This window comes from Protomyctophum parallelum (genome assembly GCF_964188405.1).
Source record: "Protomyctophum parallelum genome assembly, chromosome: 1".
NCBI classification, from domain to species: Eukaryota; Metazoa; Chordata; class Actinopteri; order Myctophiformes; family Myctophidae; genus Protomyctophum; species Protomyctophum parallelum.
Genome location: NC_139697.1, coordinates 71,913,491 through 71,929,519, shown reverse-complemented (window position 1 = coordinate 71,929,519; position 16,029 = coordinate 71,913,491). Strand labels below are relative to the sequence as shown.

At 41.4% G+C, this 16,029-nt stretch overlaps 1 protein-coding gene across 1 annotated transcript; it reads right to left on the bottom strand.

Moving 5' to 3' along the window:
• Positions 1-3,293: 3,293 nt before the first annotated feature.
• ccni2 (cyclin I family, member 2) lies at positions 3,294-14,471 on the bottom strand. Its single transcript, XM_083780719.1, has 7 exons — positions 14,199-14,471; positions 12,406-12,568; positions 11,481-11,615; positions 10,715-10,789; positions 10,362-10,502; positions 6,566-6,874; positions 3,294-5,474 (listed from the first exon to the last, which is right to left on the bottom strand). The coding sequence occupies exons 2-7, from the start codon at positions 12,517-12,519 to the stop codon at positions 5,136-5,138; spliced, it is 1,113 nt and encodes a 370-aa protein (XP_083636845.1). The 5' UTR covers positions 12,520-12,568; positions 14,199-14,471; the 3' UTR covers positions 3,294-5,135.
• Positions 14,472-16,029: the final 1,558 nt, after the last annotated feature.

Here is a 16,029-nt window from a genome sequence, read left to right as displayed (position 1 = left end):
TTTTTTTTTTTAACATTCCTTCATGACCTTGTGCACATGGACCAAAGACACTTGAGGAGGAGGATGATGATGATGACGGTGAAGCCACAGAATGGAAAAAGAGGGTAAAGACAGAAAGAAAGTAAGAGAACGTGGCTGACATCTCATATTATTCAGGATCACTCTTTTTTTTTTCTTTTTTTTTTTTGATTTGGGACACTTTTTTTATATAGTTATTTTCCATCACCAGTTCATGGACGTTCAACCTTTCATAACACTTTGGTACTGTAGCTGAACACAGCTGGGGACGTGCTTTGATCTTCAAGCATTCCCTGTAGTTTTTTCAAACCTCTGAACTGTTTTAATTATATACTTTTGTCCTGGTGTGTCTGGCCAAGGAACCCCATTTGATACGATTTGCCCCAATTGCCCCAGCTGAAAGACCCTCGCTGTTAATTTAACATTGATAACGTACAATTGTACAAAAGATCAATTTTTACACTCAGGAGTTACAGGCCCGAAAGGGTCCATTTGGTTCCATTTAGCCTGGAATGCTCTCAAGGACCACTGGGAGGTCCCCTAGACCTAACACTGAGAACCAGTGAGTCGGGGTAGTATCTTGCATCTAGTTTGACAACGTTATGTAGATGGACTCACCAGCCATAACCCAGGTTCTATATGGAATATGGGCCTACGCTAAGGCAGACATAGCGTTACTAGCATCATTGATAGCAACGAAACAAGCAATAACATCCCATTCAAGTGTCTGTTTACTGTATATATGTTTTTGCTGCGTATACATAGCCTAGGTCCTAGCTAAAACCTAGTCCAAAGTCTTAAAATAAACGTAAGCAATATTCTGGTGCTGTTTTGTATTAACCCAGAAAAACCTGTATGTGAATATTTTTCAGAGCTTACCTGGCTTTTTGTTATAATACCAATATGCAAGAAAAAGTATTAGTTTATGAATATGATAGTATAAATAGCACATGTGATGTATGTTGTCTATTAGCAATGTCAGTTGACGAGTTCACGACTGAGGTTGTGCACACACACACACACACACACACACACACACACACACACACACACACACACTCTCTCTCTCTCTCATACTCGCACACAACATTCAGGAAATGCAGAGACTAGAATGCCTACACTCGTATTTACTGTCAATGGAAATAAATGTCAAAACCTTTTTGCTTTGTATCACTATACCACGGCTTTTATTTTATATATTTTTTTATTGTAATGAAATTAAATTTGGAAGAAGGCAGATGATGTTATGTGTATACTCACAACATACACATAACCACATGGACCTTAGTGTTTAGTCGAATCGGCCTCAGGTCATAAACATACCTCACATTCACAACCTGCATGCGTGCATATCTTGCCCAGTCACTCAGTCCCATACCTTGCTCACACATTCACACACATTCTCTTGAGCTAAAGGTTACTTGTCCTATGACCAGGTCACTCTCCAAAAACAAAATAAGTCTCAGCCTAAAATACCAGTTCTCTGCCAACCACGCGGGTTGTGTTTGTGTAGTATGTAGAGGTATGAGGTAGCAGCAGCTTGTCTACTGTTGCTGTGACAGAGAGTTCTGTAGGGCCAACCGCTGCCAGCTGTCTGTCTGTCGCCACGGTAACAACTAACGACTACACACTAGCAGCTGTGTGACTGTGTAGGACGTACAGTATGTGTACAGCATTTCCTCCTGTCTAGTGGTCCATGAACAGATGTGAAACATCCCGACAGAAAATCAACATTGCTCTCACTACAGGACTGCTGACCTTGTGTGTGTGGTGTTTGGGGGGGGGGGGGGGGGGTGAAATGGTTTGCTGTGTCCGTTTGTCCAAGGTGGGGTGTGTGTGTGCGTGCATGTTAGAGCACTGCTTTACAGTATGTTTGTACTAGCTTAAGTGTGTGTAATGTATGCAAGAGACATGGCTTATAGTATCTGTAAAAGGCGGAACGACTGTTTGTAGCCTGTGTATAAAAATGCAGAACACGTCATTTGTCTTCATGCTTGTTAGTGCAAGTGAGAAGACTTGTGCGTGCGTGTGCGTCACCAACAGAACGATAGCCTGACAGCTTCACGGTTGCCCCGGCTTGCATGTGAACACAAACGGATGAACACCAGCCAGCATGCAACTCCCTCATGGAATTCACACTGGATCCCTGGTATTTATTCAAGAATAAAACCTGTCAATCTGAGGCTGACTGGTTCCTCCCCAGTAGTGTAAGAAGTGCAATTAAGGAAAAGTAGCATTATATGAATGTAGAAATTACTAAGATTTGGAATGGGCGATGAGAAATATTTGAGTAAATTTAAAGTCTTTATTTAATTACACTTCCAAAAGCAATTCCATTTTCACCCATGGGGGGGTGCCACACATGTGAAAAATTAAACCGTTTGTTGCAAAACAAAAGCTTTTTGGAGGATAAATCCCCAACGAATTACTTACACATGATCACAGGGGTGACGTGACATTGTAATTGTCTAGCAAAATCTGTGGGAGGGTCCTATATTAGCGGTCGAGGCAACCACACTTTTATTGTACCACCAGAATCGTATCTTTCTAGTTTAATTACACTATGAAAATGTGTAATTTAATACATTTATAAATGTTTCCACAACTGTTACTCCCAAAAGGTGTGTTAGTATTAATTCTTGGTCCTCACTAATGCTCATAATATGGTATGAATTAAATCAAGCCCTTAATTCATTCATTATTTAACTGACACATGCTAGTGGTCCGGGGCTCAAAAATGATTGAGAACCACTGATCTATTCCTTTACCATGCCCTTATGTTCTCTTAATTTTCCATATTAAACTCATACATAGCAGACTCATGCGAATGCATGATTATATGGGCACATTTCCTAATAATGGTGACTCAACCAGTCAATCCGGTACACTTTTGCTTGAAATTCTAACTCCTTTATGTGGAATTCTTGACATTTGACTTCTCAGCAACTGAAAACATTGTCGGTCATTTAGTCTTTCCCCAACTAGGTCGATAAACAAATCTTTGATTTCCTACATCACTAATTGCATGGTCATGGACCACATGCAATACTGCCATGGTTTAAAACCTTTTAGTTTGTCATCTTCCTCATTGGCTATGTTGTACACCAAGATCAACATACTATATAGAATATACTGCTGTAACGGTTAGATTTAAAAACATAAAAAATATGTCAGTTATAGTAAGAATACATTTAACTCCTTGGTAGATTTACTCAAATGTCATTATGTCATCATTCTAAACATCCTATAAAGTTTACTACTTTTTTGAGGAAAGAGAAAATCAGTCTCTGAACATTTGCTTTATCAAAGCTTTATTTCTGTGGTCGAAAGGATATAGCTGCCTTATCTGAAATAAGTAACCAATGAAAACAAAAAAGCTCTTCTACATTGGTCGCTGGTTTAAAAATCCAGTTTGAATGGCTAAACAGAAACATGGATGAATGATGACAAGGTATCTTAACCGATTCACATTAAAGACAGAGGAACTGAAACGGAGACCGCAGACTCAAATGCTCCTAACACTTGTTTGCATGCATTTCCTCTAAGCGTTGCACGGGCACTAAGCCAATCCACTATCTATAGACTTAATACAGTATTAAAAAATGCTTTGGAGGTGCCTGGTGGCTCAGGCAAATAGTGCACACAGACCATGTGTTCCTTGTGAACCACATGGACCGGGGTTCGAATCTGGCCCCCAGGCTTCCCGATCTTTGCAAAATGACAGATTGTAGCTTGGCTATTTTTGCCATTTTAAAACGGTAACCTGCACAGAATAGAGACACCAGGTTGAAAATAGAGCTTAAATAGAAGGCTTGCTATTCCAGGTTGGATTCCGACAACAATGGATCTACTTGACACTTTGTAGCCGAGCATTTGACTGCGTCTCCATTTCAGCGGAAGTATCCAGAGCGCATTAACATGCATTCCGTACATCAAGGCTAAAGCCCAGGGCCTGTATTGAAAAAGTGCAATCAACAACATGATTCTGACCTCAATGATTTAACAAAACAGCACTACCATTTATATATAGCCTACTGTATATCAACACAGGCCCTTGAGGTGGCTTATTTAAACATCTTTGTAGGGGGAAAGTGTTTGTCATTTCTGATATGTTGCATAATAATCCAGCTAAGTGTTAATGAAATAAAAATATATTTGCAGCATCTAGTCATAAGAAATTAAAGCTTTCTTTTCATGGTCACCGTCGTAAAAAGCTGGTAGACAAATTTGTGTAACTTAAACAGTAACAGGAAATAAGATTAAAAATAATAAAAGTGAGTCTTGAAAAATATAATTATAAAATTATATGTATATAAAAAAGGTTATCTTAGTAACAAAGTGCTAAATAGCTCTGGGGGATTAACAAGCACCAAGATGCCTCACAGCAAACAAAACCTCCCCAAAAACAAGAATTTCTCATTCTCAAAAAAGGTATTCTTGGCCTTGTTCACACTCGAAAAACACAAACTGCTTTAAACTCCTTTACACATCCAATCTCACTAGGAGAGAAGGCAAATGGTATGGAAAAAAAGCTAATGACGGAAGAGCAATGGCAGTGTTGGGTGGACAACTTGAATGAAATACACTGTCCACAATCAAACCTGCAGCTGTCCTGTGTACACTAAAGTATAATTTACTGTACATAGCATCATAATGCTCCCTACGCCTTCCAACTGATTCACATTTCAGCCAGTTGTCGATGTAGAGCTAGACTCCAAGGGGGAGAAACCGTTTTTCTGCTCATTTCGACTTTAGTGTGCACTGCTCTTCCAAGTTCCCCCTGACTCACGCACAACTTTTCCCAACTCTCTCACCCTCCCCACATACTGTACATACGATTCAAAGATCAAAAGGCTGCAGTGCATGTATAGCATTTTGAGGCAATGGAACCCGGCAGTGCTGCCTGCAGCAGAAAAACAGGAACTGAGAACTAAAGACCAAAAGCGAGTGGGACCATGATGAGTGATCACAATATTAATGTCATAATAATTAACGGCCGTGGCAATATACAGTCATAAGTGTTAGCAACGCTGCCGTTCTCCATTGCCTCACAATGCCACCGAGAGCACACTTCAGTGGAAGATGCGACGAGAGCTTTGGATAAACGTGTACCGCGGCTAGATCATGGGTGGGTGAAGAGGTGGGCACGGGGAGATGTTTTCGTGTTGGGTGTTGCGTGGTCTTTCGCCGCCGTCTCGTTCCGCCGCACCAGGTGCCATGCCCTCGTTATACAAACACCCAAAACCGTCACAGTACTCCAAGTCCCCCTGCCCGCCGTAGCCTCCCCTCCCTCGCCTCCCCCGCTGAAGGTGGTGCCCGGGGCGCCGTGCTGCCTCGTCCTCCTGGAGCCGGGCACCGTTGAGGATGTAGATGGCGTTGGGCGGAAGGGAGAACTCCAGGTTGTTGAGATGTTGGTCCACCATCTCCTTACAGTGGATGAACTCGCTGCTCTCAACCTGACGGCGGAGGGAATGGACAAACGGTTAAGAGGGGGGTGGCAGTGGCTCAGAGCGGCCGCAGTTTCCTGGTTCAATATCCGGCTCCCCCTGGGTTAGGGTTAGTATCGGATTGTCCTTGAGCAAGGCACTTCACACCAACAGCTCCCAATGAGCAGGTTGGTGCCTCGCATGGCTTCCTCTGTAAAGCGCTTTGGATAAAACGAGCAATAGAAATGCAACATTTACCATTTAAGATGGTTATGTGATGTTTGTTGTTGGGTAACCTTCCTGAGCTAGAAGCTACACAGTTCTAACCTCAATTTCATCACAGATGGTCAAACAAAAAGATAATATCCTGACATTTTCAATATTGCGATACCAGAAATATTGTTACATCCTTGCCACGTAATATTAGCGTTGTGTGAAACGGATATACTCGGATACAAATTTATCGCACAAAAAACACTCCTGGTGTGATTGAGAAATTTGGGACTTCCTTTTGACACTTGGAGGGTCATTTACTGCAGGTGTCTCACAACACGCAACCTGGCCTGTAAGTGTTACACAGGCAAGGAGCGACAGTTGCATGAAAAACTGTCTCGATGTGGAGAGTCGGCCATTAGCGTTGCGACTTAGCTTGAACCAATCAAATAATTAATAAATAGTAGCGTGTAGATCTCAAACAAAAGTGTTTAGGGGCCATGAAGCCTCGCTCAAATAGACTGCGAGTGAATATAGGAGGGGTGTGGGCGACATCGCTGCACGGCACGTTGTCGCTCGCGGTGCGTCAGGACAGTCTCATTGAGTATTTTAACCCATTTTGGGTTAAAATACACCTTTTGGTGTTAGCATTATGTTATGCTTTAGCTATTGGAAAATAGCAGACCTACAAGCTCATAGCGCGCCACCGAGTGGCGCGCTACGAGCTTGTAGGTCTGTTATTTTTTTTAAATCGAAGAACGACTGACATAGAAACATAGCTTTTTCAGAAAACTGTCAGGATGTACAAGACATTTTTAGAATCTGATCTCAGGTCAAAATGGGTTAATGGGATGTCCTCGTTCGCGCGCGTCGCTGGCAGTGCGGACGAGGTGTTATGATGCCCTCACCTGTGCTTTCTTCAACAGCTCTGTGAATATGGAGAACCAGTCGGGGGTGAGTGCCTCCAGCTCCAAGGTGATGATGGCCAAGGCCAACGTGGAGCCCTTGAACTGCCACAGCTGGTGGCAGGCCATACAGTGCTGCACCTGCCTGGTCCACAACGCCACCTGGAAGCCCGAGGGCCTCTTCTGACGGCCCGGCGGCCCGCCGCGGCTGGGGGAGACGGAACTGGGGTGGTCCGAGCCCCGGCCCCGGCCGGAGCCGAGGCCGATGGACGGAATGAGGTGTGGGTGGCCGGAGACGAGCATGGCGTGGAACTGGATGGGAGGGAGAGAGAGCACATGGAAGAAGGGACCAAAACTTTTAGCATGACATCGTAAATGACGACATCGTCATGGCATTTCTGTGTCTGTTAACGATAGATCTTTCAACCTCTTTACTCCCGCAACAGCCACATCAAATCCTCATCCTAACCTTCAACTTGTCATTCGTCCGTTTGAGCCATCCATTTCGTATCCAAAGACCCCTATAAAACAGTCATGTTGATCATATCTATGGACGGTAGAGTATAGATAGAGTATATATTTAAGACATGTCATGTGATTGTCTTGTATGTATGACCTTGCATTTTCATGTCACCATGCATTCCGTAATCTTCTATCCTTTCCCTAGTGTGCATGAACTACTGGACTCCCAGCAGTTTAAAGCAAATAGGTCGGTCTAAGGGTAATTATAAGTGACCCCCCCCCCCCCCCCCCACACACACACACACACGTGTTGACATGTTTATTAAGTGAAACGTGCAGTGCTTGTCTGTAATTCTGTACGTGTTCAGGATAACATATTACTATGAAATCCAACCAGGATGGCAAAGGAAGATTTGTGGAGAGTACATTAGACAGTTAAAGTTGTTGGAAAGCTGCAGCTTGCATTTTGTGTGTGCGTGCATGCGTGTGACGTGTGTGTGTGTGTGCGAGTGCGACCTGCAATCTTGCAATGGGACATACGGTATCTGAGAAAAATAGTCTTACTATTGTACGCCTTACTTTAATTGTAGCAAAACAAAAGCCATTGCATTTTATTTTTGACAGAATGGAATTTCTTTGAAGGCAGATTCAACAATGTGACATCAAACACATGTTTTCTCACCTTCAGCCATCAGTTCATCCACAATCTCTTCCTACTTGACAGAAAATGTGACACTCTAAATAACTTTCTCTCTTCACCTCGCTACCAAAGGTCAATGGAAGAAACAAACACAGGAAAGGCAAACTGGTATGGTTAACAAAGAGCATTTATATTTGATCACTTGATCAATTGGTTTTAGGTCAAGAGTATTACTCCTATAATAATTACGGAGTGTTGTTGAATCACATGGCTGATTCTGCCTTAACAATATACTGTATATCTGGCTGGCTGGTTGAAACATAACAGAGTTGAAAAATATGTCTAATCTACTTATCTATTCATATATATCAATGTGTCATGGTGGCAACTGGCAAGTCTGACAAATTTTATTGATCGCCGTTTTAAAAAGACAATGGAGGATTACACTTTATTTTACCTACATAAATGCAAAGTGATTTTCTTTTGGAAATGTAATTCTGACATGGTAGAGGTGCACATATTTATTCGACAATGGTATTAAGAGAAATTGTATCTTTATTTTATTAGAATATTGTAATGTATCGTTTATTCAAAGAGAAATCTACTATTCTTAGATTTTGTAATATCCAATGGTGATTTTTTGGGAGGATGTGGAATCGGTCTTCATGCATTCACTGCAATAATTCCTTGAACGTGTTTCTGTCAGATTAGACACACAATCCATAACGGCAGTAGCTGAGAGTGCCCCGTCCTGTATTATGAGGCACTGAACCGCTCAAATGCCAACTTCAGCTGGTGGTGTCACCACCACCTGCCAAGCCTGTGTTTGACAACAGATTATGGCTTTTAAAATCTTTCAACTCTACAGGAGAGAAATCCACGTGGTACTTGTTGGTGGGGTTCTTCTGGTTCAGAACAGATATTTACAATGGTTCAGATTGCTGATCCACTAAATGCATGAAAATATTTCACGATGAGGGGAACTTCATGGGGTGAATTTCCTGGAGAGGAAATTCTTTCTCTGTATAAAAGCATTTAAATGTAGGAGCTGGCCAAGTTGGGTCTAGCAATTTATGTACAGTCATGGGACTAAATTGGTGATACAAGACCAGGGGCTGTATTTTGCGTGTCTTAAGTACCAGGTCTTATTACTTAACTTAAGACCTGGAGGCGTGGTCAATGCTCTTTTGCCACTCAGAATAGCCAAATGGCATTGACCACGCCTCCAGGTCTTAAGTTAAGTAATAAGACCTGGTACTTAAGACACGCAAAATACAGCCCCAGGAGTCTAACATATAGCCAATATGCACCAATATAGCACAAATGGAGAAAACCATAGATTTTATGTATGCAATGGTTGATTGTGGTGGTGTGGTTTGATACGTTTGGTGGTTAGTGGCATGACCAATATTTTATGAAGGTTCACCAATTGTGGATAGTACGGTCTAAAAATGCTGTGCCATAAATGTAATTGATAACACCTAACGGGACTTTGTACCAATGATAAACCTGCTTTGGCAGAGCAGTAATGAAAACCAGTTAAACAATGGAATCAATTATGCCAATGACCCCAAGTCACCCATTTATTCTTCAAGTGTAGGACCTAGGGGATCGATGCAGCCTAAATGGTCTATTATCCCTGAACACCTCCGCACGGCAGAAGGGTTGCGCTTTACGCTGTAAGGCTAGGAGTTAACGGTTAGACTGAAGTGCCTTGGCCTATCATGCGCTTGCATTTTTTGATGAAAGCTTGCCGTTACCGTCTCATGTGGCTGGGGGGCAAAATTGACTTGGCTCTAATTCAGACCAGTACTGAAATGTCACTTTGTTGTAGCTTTGTTCACTCGCAACATGTCCAGATCTTTGCCCTGGCGTATAATCAGGGTCTTTGACAGGCTAACTCCTGTCAACTGCTGTTGTGCTTTGTATTAATTATGTGCCGTGCTGTTTATGCAATTGCAGAATACTGGCATGGGATTTATGACAACATACCGTACATTTGATGAGATGTCACGATGTGTCAAGAAAATATCAATGCACAATCTCAATTAGGACCCATTTAACTTTGCGGGTGCTGGGTGTAAGGGTTTGTAAAAGCCATCTTGATGCAACCTATATGTAGGCATGAGATGTTTGTCTTTATGCTTTTTGTATTGCTGTTTTTAGACACGACCACAGGGCCAGTATTTCACAAACCATCTCATAGCTACAACATTGCTATAAAAAGACAGAAACTGGGTCAGAGTATTTCAATAATTCTGTAAGATGTCTCAGCATTTGTTTAAACACAAGCTGTAAATAACAAAATTACACTCAGCTGACTGTCAAACTTTCTTGTGGTTTTCCAAAACTTCCCTTCATCTTTTGTAGCAACCCCCCCCCCCCCCTCCCTCCCCTTGCAACTATAGCATTGAAAACAAACCAGAAAAACCTTACAGTCTATTTGACTCTGGAATCGGGATTAACTGTCACGTAAGCGTGCTTACTGTAGTATGAGATGCTTTGACAACTCAGGTCCAGCTCCAAGGCCTGATATACTTGGTTGCATGTTAATGGCAGTCTACAAGCTCACAACACGTCGCGGTGTGTTGTGAGCTTATAGATCACCTTACGTTTGGTGCGCAACAAAGTATAATTCTGGTGTAAAGAAAGAGACATGTTCTTTTGCCAGTCTATATGTGTCTGATCCTAACTTACTATGTGAATGAAATCGACTGGTGTTGCGGTGTACAGGTCCCAGTTCAGCTTGTCCAGAATGATCCTCTCCATGCGAAGAATTTCTGCAGTTGAAAAGTTACATTCACTCTGCGCAACCAGGTCCTTAACCGAGCCCATCACCTGTTTTAACAGACACCATGAAAAGGGAAGCAAATAAAACTTGTTTTAAATTAGCCTCACTCACTTATTTTTTTCTTTTTCAGACATTATACTTTCATGAGCCACTTATCCAGCATTAGGTTAGTATAGTGATACAGCATTATTGAGTATTGTCGTTAAAATTGCTTTTGCATGTTTAGTGCTCAAACATGGGTAATATCTTCCTACTGTACCTCATCCTCCTCATTGATTTTCGCCGCCAGTATGAGCGAGGTGAAGGCGATGCATTTAAGGTATTTTGGTTGAGCCTGTTAAAAAAAAAAGAATAGTAAGGATTTATCGATGTGTCCAACCCACAGGATATAGTGTTCATTCATTACCACTCAAACATTTACCTTTTTTCGTGCTAATATAATACAGAGTCTGGGTGATAATCTTGCAGCATTGCTTGGAGGACTGCTCTAATGCTTTGATCTGATCAGATCTCTGCCTACCGAATACCGATATGTCTCTAAAGGGGACATTAAATGCGGCAGTCCAACATTGGTGAGATTACAGGACTATTTCAAATCAGTAGTACATCCATGCCATAGTTCACCAGACATATTGTTAAGTGGAGATGTGTGATCGTTGCTACTAGCTCTGATCCATTCCCACAAACAATATAAAAGCGGAACAAGAGTTTGGCAACAAAATGACTTGACACGTGCAATTTCTGCTTCTTCATCAGACAGATTAATCCCCTATCTTTAAGATAAGACAAACCAAAAAACAAGAGCTCGGCTGTGACATTCCATGACATTGTGTACTGTATTTCGTGATTTGTTGTGACATGTTCTGCATGTGCCTAACTCTTAGCCCTGCTTGAGTCTGGTATCAACTGATATCTGTACACTTACTGTAGTTCATTTTTTACTAAATTACAATCAGCACTCAAAAGACCTTGGGGACAAAATGTGGAACATTGGATATACGGTGTTAAATGGTGTCTCAACATACCTTCACTGTAGACACAAGTCGAGTGAGCACACAGGCTCCCAACGCAAACGTCTCAGGACAGAACTGGAATAGCCTGCTCATCTCTCCAAGCCACTGGATCACTTCCTGTTGCTCGTACAGAGAAATGTCAGTGCCCTGAAAGAGAAACCACCAACCATTAGTCTTTATCAATGCCGTTTAAGTGCACTCACAATCCTCTTTATCTTCAGAAGCCCATTGTTTATCATCGACAACCTGGGCTTGGCAATATATACCGGCATTGTGATATATGAGACTACTCTGACTGGGTTTTTGGATATTGTAATTAGGGATGCAGCGATATGGAAATTCTTGGACGATATCGATGTTAACAATGTTGCCGGTACTGATACCAATATGTTTATTTAGTTTTTGTCGTCTTTATTTCCCCCTTTTGTGCCAGGGAAACAAATACATCTTCAATACAAAATCTTCAGAATCTACAGCTTGGTTGGCTACCGGATAACCAACATAATATATGCTTATCAACAACAGATAAATATTGGCTACCGCCATCGGTTAATGTCAGTTTTATTTGCCAATACCGATATTGACATAACGTCATATCGGTCGATACATCGGTGCATCCCTTATTGTAATAGGCATTGTGAATGTGATGTGGTTTTATTTTATATTTTATGACATTTAGTGGCATCTTATCCTGGATGTAAAAGGAATTAAATTAAATAATCATAAGTTCCATAGTGTAAGAAAGTCATAGATGACCGACATCAGAGGACTGGACACATGAAGCCATTTCATTGCCTATTAGAGGTTACACCCCATCTTGTTTTGTGTGCAGTCTGTCTAAAACAAGTACTTCCTAGCCAGGGTGAGACCTTCTCCCCAAGCCTGGCTCTCTTCTCCAGGATAATGTAATCAAATGCACACGTCTCAAGGTCAATACCTGGATACATCCACCTTTGAAGACGGGGACCTTCCAGAGGCGTGCCTCCCTGACCAGAGCATCCTGGAGCAGCAGCACCAGGTGATGGCCCTCTGCTACAGCTGGGTTCTTCATGGGGAACGGTACCAGGACACGGGCCAGGCTTCACTCAGGGCAAGCACACCTGATGCACAGGGAAACGCTGAGTTAACGGAGGTCAGTGCTGGCTTTTTCAACATCCCAATTTGGGGTGCGAGACACACACACACACACACACTTCAGAACCCCAATCTACACCGTAAAATGCATTTAAATGAACTGAGAGGATACAAATGGAACCAAATAGACCTGTAAGGGTCCAATTGTACCCCAAATTGAGAACCAGTGAACAGTGTCATACATTATTATAGTTTTATTAAGCGCACACACACACACACACACACACACACACACACACACACACACACACACACACAGAAAATGTACATTATGTAGCCAGAAGAAGAGTATATGATTGATAGGTTTTATTCCCCTTTATGTTCATGATTTTATGCATACTCTGTGTGTTGTGTCTGATATGTTATGACCTAACTGTAAAGTACCTGATTTCTGTCCTGCCTGTGAAGCACTTTGAACTGCAACTCTGTATAAAAGGTGCTATATAAATAAAATGTATTATTATTACTATTATCCGTAGCTATGGTCCATGATTTGACTTTTATACAGGGGCCAGTTTTGAATTGCAGCCGTCCGTAGTTGCTCTTTGAGAGCAGTTTTGAGTCTAGGGATTCACATTTCTTAATGGCTGTTGGTAGGGCGTGGAGCGAAATGAATTAAATCCCTTGCAATCTGGGTTGCGCGTGGTTTGTTGAACTCCCTCTGGTCTTGTGATTGTGGACTTTGTTGCCATTAAGAAAGTATTTTGATATCTTGGTGGTGTAGTGCATTTTGTATAGACCAGACCCGTTGCAAGTTGCTGTAGCCTACTGTTGTCAACCCATCAACAGTCTCCCTCCTAACTATGATACAGAACAAGAAAGACAAAGCAGGACAGGAACAGAGACAGTTGCGGTACAAATTGTATGCGGAGCATACAGATAAAGTAGATAATAAAAGTACATCACATCTATGTGATTACACAGCTATGATATGACTGACGTTTGGGAGATCGGTTTGTATAATAGATATAGTGGATGGGATGGGTCACGCGCGTTGCGTGTGTATTGCAACAAGTTGAGATATTTACCCTTTTGATTACATTGTGATCGAAGCTGATGCACTGCTTTATTTTAAAAGACTGCATTTTAAACAGACATGTGAACTGTTAATCTTTGCATTAATGCTTCAGTCACATTTACATTTTACATAACGCATAGGGCGCCAAGATGTCCGTTGGCTATACATAAAGACGTTAAAGTATAGGCAAAACAGTGAACAGGAAAACCCCGATTTATGACATTTCATATCCCAAAGCAGAGAGAGATCATCTTCATAAAGTCCCCTATTGATCAAGACGTAACAGCAAATCAGGAAATACGCGTTCATTTTGGTAAACAACATCGCCATTTTCCAGACTTTTGAAGACTGCCCCCTGAGGCAAACAGCAGTCCGTGTGTAAACGGCAAAGTTATCAACATGAGCGATTGTCGCGTTTTAATACATTTTGTGAATCATAAACCTAAGCGTTAAAGTGAATCTAACGCTAGGCGGGATAATAAAGCTACGATCTGCACAAGCAGCTGCAAAGGCTCGAACAGTTGCTGATGATCTCTGCAGACTATGAACAACATTTCTTTTGTTGAAGCTTGTCTTACCTCTTTGAGTTCAAAAGCAGGAGATTTCTTCGACGACAGTCGCATTTATCCTGCTTTTCTTTTAGTCGTCCATGATCACCAAATATTAAAAAGCGCAATAACAAGCAAAACGGATATGCTGTCAACGCAACAATGTAGAACATGTGTTTGTGCGCGATGGGTACAAACGGAGCAGCCGCATTATTATAAACAAGCAGCGTTCCAAATAAAATGTATATTTGCGCTATATTATTGACAAAGAAACGGTAAAACAAAACAAGCGCAAACCAAGGAGACAGAAAACAAAATCAGAGAGAGGAGGAGGAGGCTGGTACAATCACCACTGTTTTGAACGCCTCGGACTCCACCCACATTTGTCACGTTGCCAAAGGAATTATTAAAAAAAAAAATGTGTTAGTGGGTCAAAGACTCAAACACATAGGCCATTAGGCCCAATCCCAATTGCCTCCCTTGAGGGTGAGAGGCTGCAAGGGCTCCACATTGAAATGGGACAGCACTTTGAAGATGAGTCCGCCATTCATGACACTTTGCATCACTTTATACAAACTGTCCTCATTCACAGCCAGTGCCTACCTACATGCTTGGCCTATTTATACATGTCTATCATGTCTATTTTAGTATTTAAGATTAGATTAATGTAACCCCATATGATGATTAATCTAAAATAGAACATATATGTAGGGTGTTACGTATTCATGTTCAGCTGATATATGTGAGCTTGTAGATAAACTGTACGGTTAAGTGCTTCTCTGTGGGTGGTAGGATCCTCTCCTATAAAGGGGAGACTGCAGGCAGAGCTACGAGCTAGTCAGTTATGCTCGGGCAGGCATCATGCTGACAGCCCAGTGAGAGAGCTGTTAGGGCCCATGTCATGGGCATATAGCCTAGTGCAGTTTGGTTTTTTAATAATAATAACATTTTATTTTAAATCTAGTTTTATTTTAAACTCTATGTGCCAGTTATCACCCTCTGTGCCAAAGTTTGCCCATGCACAAGGTTGCCTACCTGCAATTTATTTAATATGTACCCAGTTGTTAATGTTTTGTACAAGTTTTATAAATGTACCAAATTCTTAAATCTGTCTTGTTTATTTACTGTAGTGTACACAGTATGTGAACTTCAAGTGTACTTGAAGTATATCTAAAGGTTTATTTTAAGTATAAAACAGTAGTATATTACTAGTAGGCTATACTAAGTAAAGGGCTAAGTAAACTGACTAGTATACTGTAAGTATGCTATAAGTAAAGTGCTAAGTAAACTTAAGGACATACTTAGAAGTGAACTAATATGTGTGCTAGAAGTATATAACTAGTACACTAGTAGTATATACTACTAGTATATACTAGTACTTAGTATATACTACTTATACGTATACTTGAGTATACTACAAATGTTCCAATTTAGTCCCTAGAAGTACACTTTAGTATAGTATATAGTATAGTATATAGTATACTTTGTACTAGTATAGTAGTGTACTACAAGTATAGTATACTTACTATACTTAAGTATACTTTAAAATACTTTAACTTTAAGTATACAATTTTTTGCTAAGGGATATTGTGTTTGTTGACATTCTAATCGCGATACATAACTAATTTGCATAACTAAATGATTGACGTTCGGAGGATCCCCCCATTCCACTGGTAACGCTATGAACTGTGGGTAATTTTTTTGCCAAAGTCAGCCTAAAGTCAGCATCGACACTGACTTTGGCAAAGGGCACATAAAGGGGCGGGGCTGAGCCCTCACTGACTTACCGATTTCAAATGGGACATCCCTCAAGCCCTCGCAGACTTCACATGAACGTGCAGCTAAATCAGTGAGGGCTCAT

Coding starts and splice junctions, on each gene's coding strand:
- ccni2 (XM_083780719.1), bottom strand. CDS start 12,519: ATGAAGAACCCAGCTGTAGCAGAGGGCCATCACCTGGTGCTGCTGCTC. Junction 6,875..10,361: donor CAGTCGATTTCATTCACATA/GTAAGTTAGGAT, acceptor CCTCCCATCCAG/TTCCACGCCATGCTCGTCTC. Junction 5,475..6,565: donor AGCTGTTGAAGAAAGCACAG/GTGAGGGCATCA, acceptor CTCCGCCGTCAG/GTTGAGAGCAGCGAGTTCAT.